Below are 9,422 nucleotides of genomic sequence, written 5' to 3' on the forward strand. Positions count from 1 at the left end.
TATCTTGTATATCCCTCTCTCAGGAGAACATATTTGAAAGTATCCATGCATATAGTTAAATGGAAAAACAAAATCCTTCACATTTTTTAAAAGCCAACATTCTCTTGAGGATCCTCGATTTTAATTGCTTCACCACTGGTGGCCGTGCCTTCAGTTGCCTAGACCCTAAACTCTAGCATATCATTCCTGCGCTTCTCCATCTTGCTACCTCACTTTCCTCCTTCAAGACACTCCTTAAAACCTGCCTCTTTGACCAAGCTTCTGGTCATCCGACCTAATATCTTCTTTTGTGACTCGGTTGATACTTCGTTTTATAATTCTCCTGTGAAGTGCCTTGGGATGTTTTAGTCTGTTAAAGGCACTATTTAGTATGTTGATAATTAATGTGTCTGCTGGACTGCTTTGTTGGTTGGAGTTCATCTAGAGCTTAAGTATCCCTGTAGCAACTCCATTGCAAACAATGTGCAGAAGGGCCATTGGGCCATTATGGAACTGCAATCCTTTTCTTCTCTCTGCACAGGCTGCAGGGTGCTTTTGAGATCAGGCCGGTTTGCAGCACAGCTATTGCATGTTGGCCAACTACTACAGAGGCCTGGGCCCTTTCTGAAGCTCTTTACAGTAACCTCAACATTGATGCTTGAAAAATAAATTTAAGATGCACGTATCATTCACTTTCATGGAAAGGGGGAGTATTTTCAACAAAACGTGGTCTGGGATTTTACACTCCTTTAATCAGTTTTGAGGGAGGAAAGAAATAAGAACTTTTGTGGAAACCGAAAGAAATAAAATTAAGAATTGACTATTTTGCCCTGCTGTGGTTTCAGGTTTGGGGACATTCCACTATTTGAAAAAGCTCTGCTGCCAATGAGAAATCTTCTCAACTTTCAGCACAGGACAATGTTCTCGGGATTAAATTCGGAGAAATATGATTTTAAACCAGAACTTTGCAACTTCCACTCATTTGTAGTTAGCTCTGATTCAATCCAGATCAATTGATAAATTGAGCACACTGTAAAATTTTTGAAGCGTAGTCACTTGTTTTGGAAGCCACTTTGCAAACCGTAAAGCTGCACCAACATCATTGAGATGAATGACCAGTTAATCTGTTTTTGGTTGAAGAATAAGTGCTAGGCCAGGGCTTTGAAAAAGAACCATGTAAAAGATCTTTTACATCCATCTAAACAGGCAGACAGCATTTTGTTTACTATCTCAGCCAAAGGCTGGGACCTCCAACAATGCAGCACTGAAGTGTCAGCCTACATTGTGTTCAAATCCTAGTGGGTCTTGAACCCACAGAGGCTAAGCGCTGAACAAAACTGGCATGTAAATTGGTGGAGAAGAAATCTCAGAAATGTACATTGTACAACTTTTAGTGAACGGTTGCCATAGTGGCAGACACATGCCTTCGGTCAAGTTCATCTCCCTTTTTTATGAGGTAGTGAAAGTTGAAGGGAATACATGTAATGGTTGGCACAGATAGAAAAATGTAGCCTGTGCAAGGTTCTACTGAGGGCACAAAAATGGGGAGAATTGAAAAGATTGAACTACGAGGATGAAAGAGGATCATCTATTGGGATTTTTTTAAAGTGTGCTGGTTCTTCATGCTAATTTTTGTGATATACTTACAGGCACATCTTGTCCATCATGTGGAGTGAAGAAATACTTTCTGTGGTCCATACGCTGCTTGAGAGGAGGGTGAGTAATAGTAACTGCAAGTTGGAGATACCATATGACACAGTGTGTAGTTTAATTGAGCAACTATTTATAACAGCAAAATAATCTGGTGACATGGAAATAAATAGCTAACGTGACAACATATAAAATACCATCCATGTGATTTGCACCAGGTGCTAATTGTATATTAATTGACTGTTTAACTGTATTAAGGTGGGACTCATTCATACATAGAAGCAGACAAACTTTTTTCGATCTCTGTAAATAAAAGCTATTAAGTATATAAAGATTAGGCTCCACTTCAAATTCATAACTAGCTCAGTGCTATAACAAGCAGCTGCTGGCACAGTTTAATTGTACCCCAGCAAAACATGATTGAGGGTGGGGCGTGGAAATCAATACCAAGTTTAAAACTACTTCCCATTCATTTCAGAGTAACCAAACACTTTCAGAATTATGTCAGTTTTAGTTGACAATCCTGACTGGAACTGATCCCATGTATATACCATCTTAGTTAATGGGCCTGCTTTTTCCCATGGCTGGATAAATTATAATAGTAGATAAAATATTCTGAATTACTATTGTGTATATATGTGTTCCTTTTTGTGTAATATGTATACTTAGTATAATGCTCTCCTGCTTGTCAGCTATTGCAGGCTTACCTCCCAAGTCCTGCTTACATCTTGCTTCCAGGCTCTGCGACCCTTTTCATTGATAATAGGCATCACCAATTTTGAATATTCTTACCTTTATAACCGAGCAGTACAAAGACTGTCTGGTGGTCAAAAAATATTTCAAGAAAAGGAAACCGCAATCTTGATAGGAATTTGTGCACTATTCACTATGTGGATTTAAAATCCAGTATTGCCCCTTCTGAACTGACTCATCACTTACAGGAATAAAGTTTATGAAACCGCTTATATTTTCATGAGGGTGTTCTAAATTACTTTATAGATAAGAGGTTACTTTTTTTTGAAGTGTAGTCACTGTTATGTAACAATGCAGCAACCGACAGTTGCAAAATCTCAAGTACAGCATACAAATAAATGACCAGATAATTTGTTTTCATGTTGGTTGAAAGAGGAGCCAGGAATTAGTTGCTATTTGAACAGCTATCATTCTATTTTCCTTAATAGGTGGAAGTAACATCTGAACTATTTGAGCAGTTTGTTCAAAAGCTCAGCCAGCATGCAGGAATTTTCAACAAATCTATGAAATATGCCAAAGTGGTCCTGGCTGCACTCACAAAGTACCAGATCTATGTGAGTATTACAACTGAGTTTTGAGGAAAAACTTTGGCTTATATCTTATTTTTCAAGATTTGTGGGGGCGGTGGGGTGGTGGTGGGAGTAGGGGGCGTGGGAATGCAACAGTCAGCTGGATCACCCCTCTTTCCCCTCAAAGCCTTCCTGCCAGGAGTGAAGTGGTGGGGGAGGTGGCAATAATATGTCTATCCATCTAAACATGGACATAATGGAATAAACTGCAAAAAAAGTGAAAATGTGCACCAACATGTTCTGCTGTTGGCACCTTAGTAATGCAGGTCATAGGGTTGCCTATTCATTACCAGCTGAGATGGGCAGCACAAATCCCATTCAAAATTGAAATGTTTTTGAATTTGGTGATTGATTGCATTAGCTTTTCTGCCATTTCCTTTTTAGCTTTGGAGATACACAATGGCAATGCTGAGACCACTGGATAATGTAGCTGATGCCCAAAACCAGAACATCAGTGAGGGTGGAGACATATCTTTGTGACTGAACTAAACCTACCATTCTGGACATTTTCCCTCAATTCTGCACCATCAACTAATTCAGATTCCTGTGTTTAACGTAATGTATTAATTTAATACTACAATTCAGTGGTCTCATTGTTGTGGAATGAAACATTAACTTTGTAGGCCTGGAATCAAAGTACTCAAGATCAGGTAATTGTGCAGGCTGAGTGCTTTACTAATCTTTGTTGCGGTATAATTTTTTGGGGTTTTTTTTGAAAATGCTTGGAGGATTAAAGGAGATGCTCCCTGAATGCACTTCCTTACGGTCAGATCCTAGACCTGAACAAACATCCCAAAGCTCCAATCTTATCCTGGCTGCAGTTATCAAAAAACTGGAGGAACAGGACAACCATTTAAGCAACCCAAACACAGGATTAGGGCACTCCAGTTCGGCTTCTAGGATTATTATACATGATATTTTAGTTAAATAAACTTTTAAGAAAACATTCCTTAGTTTTTCATGTAGACTTCACTCAGACAACATCACAGGTGAGTAAGCAGAGCCATTTCTGCCCAAATTAAACAGAGCATTTACGACTTTATAACTGGTAACTTTTTAAATGATGTTAGTACAAATGGTCAAGTAATTATTATGTTTGGCTAATATGTAATCTGTTGTAAACCTTTTAAGTGGTGGGCACTTGTTTCCAAGCAGATACTAACCGTCAGTTCCACCATAAAAAAGGCTGGTCTGAAGAGTGATTAAGAAACACTAACTGCACATTTATAACATTAAGAAAATAACAAATCAGATTGGCAAATGTAGTCTGGAAGATGAGTTTGTAGAATGCTTTGACAACAGTTTTCTGGAACAATGCCTGGTGGAACCAACTAAGGATAAAGCTGTTTTAGAATTAGTATTGTGTAATGAGGCAGGGTTAATTCATAATCTCAAAACAAAAGATCCTCTGGGAAAAGTGATCATGTTGCAATTGAATTCCATGTTAAGTTTGAGAGCAACACACATTGGTCCAAAGCAAGAAATTTCAACTTAAAGCACAGATACAAAAGGATAGCTGGCTAATGTTGATTGAGTAAATCGACAAAAATCTGTGGTGATAAAATAAACTGTGGGAAGCAATTAAACGATTCCAAATGCTCAACAAAAAAAAAAAATCTCAGCAAGGGAGATCCATCTGTGACTTACTAGGGAAGTTAAGGACAGCATTAGATTAAAAGAAAAGGCTTATAATGTTGTGAAGAATAGTAGTCAGCCTGACGATTGAGAGAGCTTTAGAAACCAACATAGGGGAGTCAAAAGGTTATATAAATGGAAAAAATATAATGAGAGTAAACTAGCTAAAAAATATAAAAACAGAGTAAGAATTTTTATATAAAAAGGAGAGTAGCTAAAGTAGATGTTGGTCTATAAAGGCAGAGGCAGAAGAAATTATCATGGGGAGTGAGGAAGTAAGTGGCAGTGACATTGAACAAATATTTTTTCTGTTTTCACAGTAAAAGACACAAATTATATCGCAGAAACTGAGGGTAACCAAAGGACTAACTAATTACTTTAAGTTCCTCATTCTTACATCAGCAGAGAACAAGTATTAGGGAAACTTAAGGTATTAATAACTGACAAATCCCCTGACCTGATGGCCAACATTCCTAAGGTTCTAAAAGAGGTGGTTGCAGAGATACTGGATACATTGGTTATGATTTTCCCAAATTCCTGAGATTCTAGAACAGTCCCAGCAGAATGATAGTTAGCAGATGTAACACCACTATTCAGGAGAGGAGAGAAGAGGGAAAATAAGGAACAGTAGGCCAGTTAGCCTGACATCTGTCATCAGGAAAATGCTGGAATCAAGGAAGTCTTAACAATGCACTTAGACAATCATATTGGCCAGATCTTCCGCTCAAGCAGCAGTGCCGGGTGCATTGCCACTGCTTGCACAATGTTTACCAACGCAACGCTACTGCCCATTTCCTCCGGGATCTTTCAATCCCAACTAAAACTGTCCAGCGAGCATAGTAGAGTTGGGGAAAGAGAGGGCAACGCCCACTTTTTACAGCACTAGCTGCCATATTCAATTAAATTTTTAAAGGTCCAAGTATTTTAATGAACAAGTGTGCATGAGTGGGTAGGTGAGTGGTTGAATGAATGAATGGATAGGTGGGTGAGTGAGTGGATGACATGGGTAGTTAGGTTGGGAGATAGCGGAGTCAGGGGGTGCAGTGTGGTTGGGTCGGGGCATGGGGGCGGTGGTTCAGTCGGGAGGTAGTTGAGTTGGGTTGGGGAAGCAGGTTGGATGGGTCAGGAAGGGTTAGCTGAGTGGTCACTCAGTCAGGTCAGGGGCCAGATGTGGAGTTACCCAGTTGTCAGACTAGGTTTTAAAGTGTCTTGACATTTCCAGGGAAAACATGCAGGTAAGTCCCACATATCTGGCCCAAGGCTCCTCCCTGAACTCAGGGTTGGAGGCGAGCGCAGAGGGTCCTGGGCAGCAGGGCATCAGCCCACCGAAAGTTCAGACTTCCCAGACAATTCCCACATATCGTGTCAGGGTTCTTCTGCAGGGTCCTGACGCACATCCCATGATGTATGTCCCGCCTCCAGTGTTCTGGAGACGAGAAGATTTGTTCCATAATGACCAGACAGAGTCTGTGCGCTTTTATGAAAGGGAAATTGTGTTTGATAAATGTATTAAGTTTTTGTCAGAGCGTAACTAGTAGGGTGGAGCCAGTTAGCTAAGTTTGCTAGAGCATGATGCTTAACAACACTGCTGACATGGGTTCATTGCCCATACTGGCTGAGGTAGCTCTTGGGACTGCCTCTTCTACTTGATCCATTGTCATATTATGGCATAGAGATGTGTGGAGAGCCATGATTAGCAGCCCTCGGACACCAACGACCCTGTATGAAGAGAGAAAGGTGGTCGAGTAGATAAAAGAGATCCAGTAGATATAGTATACTTGGATTTCAAAAAAAACAATGATGTCATGCATAAGGGGCTAATCAATTAGGGCTGAGATGAGAATTCTTCACCCGAGGGTTTTGAATCTTTAGAATTGCTTACCCCATAGATTTGTGGATGCCCCATTAATAAGTATATTTATGACTGAAGTAGATTCCTGGTTTTTCTAGGCATCAGGGGAGATCAGGAATGGGTGGGAAAGTGGAGCATGAGGTAGAAGTCATGATCGCATTGCATAGCGGAGCATATACAGGGCCGATTGGTCTACTCCTATTCCTTATGATCTTAAGAAATATAGTTGAAGGGAAACATGCTTCAGTGTTGATCTCTCACACTTTCAGCAATTCTAGCCTGTGCTCTTTCTCCTTTGAAGAATTTGAATGATATTGGCCAAACATATTTTACTTTAGACTCAGTCTGGCTGACTGCTGCAGCTTGATTTGTTCTTTTCACAGAATTGATACAGGAACTGCATTTCTAGTATGTGGCCCTCCCTTCTAATTATTATCCAGTGACTCCAGTTAGAAAATGTACCAGCCAGCTGAGGACAGGCTGAGAAAGCCTCCAGCCCCATCACTATCGAGAGAGCCATCGCATAGTTTCTCTCCTTTTCTAAAGCTAATAGGAAACCAATCAAAGAAATGACTCTGAAGCATTTTTTTTGTTGTTGTTACTTTTTCTAGATAACAACTGCGCACAAAAACGTACTGTCCTGTGCCTTAGCACTACACAAGACATTTCTGAAGAAGTCAATGCAGGCAGCACTAAAGCACATCGTTACAACGTGAAGTGTTTTTCGAGGAAGCAACGGTGGGACAGGGAGAGGAATTGTGACACTGTATTTATCATACATCCAGTTTGGTTGGAGTACATGCTTCTTCAGATCCATAGCAAGAATTGGAATGGGAAAAGACCATATGTCAGGATAAAGGACACTATATACTATGTTTATGTATATAAAAATATACAGTACAGTATAATGAATTTGTTGTGTATGTCACTTCACTATTCCATGACATGGCTGCAGTAACACCCTTTCACCATTCAAGGATGCTGCAGATTCATATGTTTTCTGACATTGGCCTGGAAATGTACATTCCATTGTTGGATTGCACAGTAAATGAGTAATTTTGAAGACTGAAGTAATATCAGAAACAGGCCCAGGGTGTGTTTGACAGAGACTAATGGGAACAAGTTTTCCGGGAACTTCCAAACGTTGATTAACTATGCACGGGGACAGATAAGCATGAGGCTCCTTCTGAGTTCTACACATGATCTAACATCACTGATTATGTACATTAGCTATTAGTATAATAGCTGTTAACCCGTTAGGCAGCGGCAGTTTGAAATCACGAAAAGTTAATAGATGATTTGTGCTGCACCAATAACCTTCCAAAAACAAGATTTTGTTCCTAATCTCCATGAAGTTTAAGAACGTGCGCAGTTTAATCAAATTCGCCACAAGTGGAAGACTTCTCTTAATATCAGCCCTCAAATTCCACTTAAGAGAATTACTAAAATGGATGAAAGAAAGGCACTGAGTAGGTGAACATCGATTCATTTTGTTTTGGCTTTTTTTTTAATTCATGGAGAATTGGCATTTACATTGTGCTCAGTATAATCTAGGACTAAAATATAGGTCATGTATAGGTGTGTAGGATGGATGCTGTAGGCTTTGACTCTTATCTAAGGGCTGAGTTTCTGCAGGGGTTCTCCATTTGTCTACTGTAATTTCCTCAGGGTTAGTGTGACTCATCAAAAAGTGGCAAACACCTAGGCTGAAATGATCCAGTCTAACTAAAGTTGAGTGACATTAAAACATTTTTAGTTACACAAAAAATAGGAACAGGAGTAGACCATTCGACCCCTTGAGCCTGCTCTGCCATTCAATTAGATCATGGCTGATCTGTTTATGTTTCGATTTCCACATTCCCATCTAAGCCCGATAACCTTTGATTCCCTTGCCTAACAAGAACCTATCTACGACAAAAACAGAATTACCTGGAAAAACTCAGCAGGTCTGGCAGCATCAGTGGAGAAGAAAAGAGTTGACGTTTTGAGTCCAACATGACCCTTCAACAGAACTGAAGTATAGTTAGGAGAGAGGTGAAATATAAACTGGTTTAAGGTAGGGGTGGGGTGGTTGTGGGGACAAGCAAGCAGTGATAGGAGCAGATAATCAAAAGATGTCAGACAAAAGGATCAAAGAGGTGTTGAAGGTGGTGATATTATCTAAGAAAAGTGCTAATTAAGAATGGATGGCAGGATACTCAAGGTACAGCTCTAGTGGGGGTGGGGTGGAAAGAATAACAAGGTATTAGTTGTAGATTTAAAAATAATGGAAATAGGTGGGAAAAGAATCTATAAATTGAAAAAAAAAAGGGAGGGGGAAGAAACGGGGAGGGGGAGTTTAAGATCTAAAGTTGTTGAATTCAATATTCAACACCACCTTTTACAACAATTGACAGTGGTTTCATGGTCATCATTAGACTTTCAATTTCCATCTGCCATGGTGGGATTCAAACCTGGGTGCCATGTGTTACTCTGGGTCACTAGTCCAGCAACAGTACCACTACACCATCACCTCCCCCAAAAAACTGAGCAATAGGCAAAGAAAGATGCAGCTGTCAAGCCAAAAAGACATGCTACCTATTACACAAATGAGTATTGGTAGTATATGAATTTCAGTGCTGGTGTGATGCCAAGTATGTAGGTTGTACATCCTGACATCTAGTGGATTATCAAACAGCACATCCCTTTGTCTGTTTGCAAATGGCAAAGTACTGACTGTACTCAACCCACTAGTGCAAAACTGAGCATAGTATTACTAAACAATCCTGATCCTGCCAAGAATTTCACTTAACCAATTTAAGATAGTCAGTCAGGCCCACAAGATGAAAAGCTTCACCAGCATGTTTGGTTTTTTGCCCCCAGCAATACATACACCATTTTTGCTGGGCTCAAAAATCTTAGAAGCCCCAACATTGCAGGAATGCCTTCGCCACATGGCCTGAAGTAGTGGTTTACATCACTTACTCAAGGGCATCTAAGGAGAG

General features: G+C 40.0%; 1 protein-coding gene across 1 annotated transcript in view; it reads left to right on the forward strand.

The window, feature by feature from the left end:
- fance (FA complementation group E) overlaps window positions 1–7,348 on the forward strand; it is a 29,274-nt gene extending 21,926 nt beyond the window's left edge. The window contains exons 9-11 of the mRNA XM_078546723.1: window positions 1,629–1,695; window positions 2,811–2,936; window positions 7,050–7,348. Of these exons, the coding sequence (XP_078402849.1) occupies window positions 1,629–1,695; window positions 2,811–2,936; window positions 7,050–7,154 (298 nt within the window). The 3' untranslated portion in view covers window positions 7,155–7,348. The remainder of the gene's footprint in view (window positions 1–1,628; window positions 1,696–2,810; window positions 2,937–7,049) is intronic.
- Window positions 7,349–9,422: the final 2,074 nt, after the last annotated feature.

Source organism: Cetorhinus maximus, chromosome 8 (genome assembly GCF_964194155.1).
Source record: "Cetorhinus maximus chromosome 8, sCetMax3.hap1.1, whole genome shotgun sequence".
Lineage (NCBI taxonomy): Eukaryota > Metazoa > Chordata > Chondrichthyes > Lamniformes > Cetorhinidae > Cetorhinus > Cetorhinus maximus.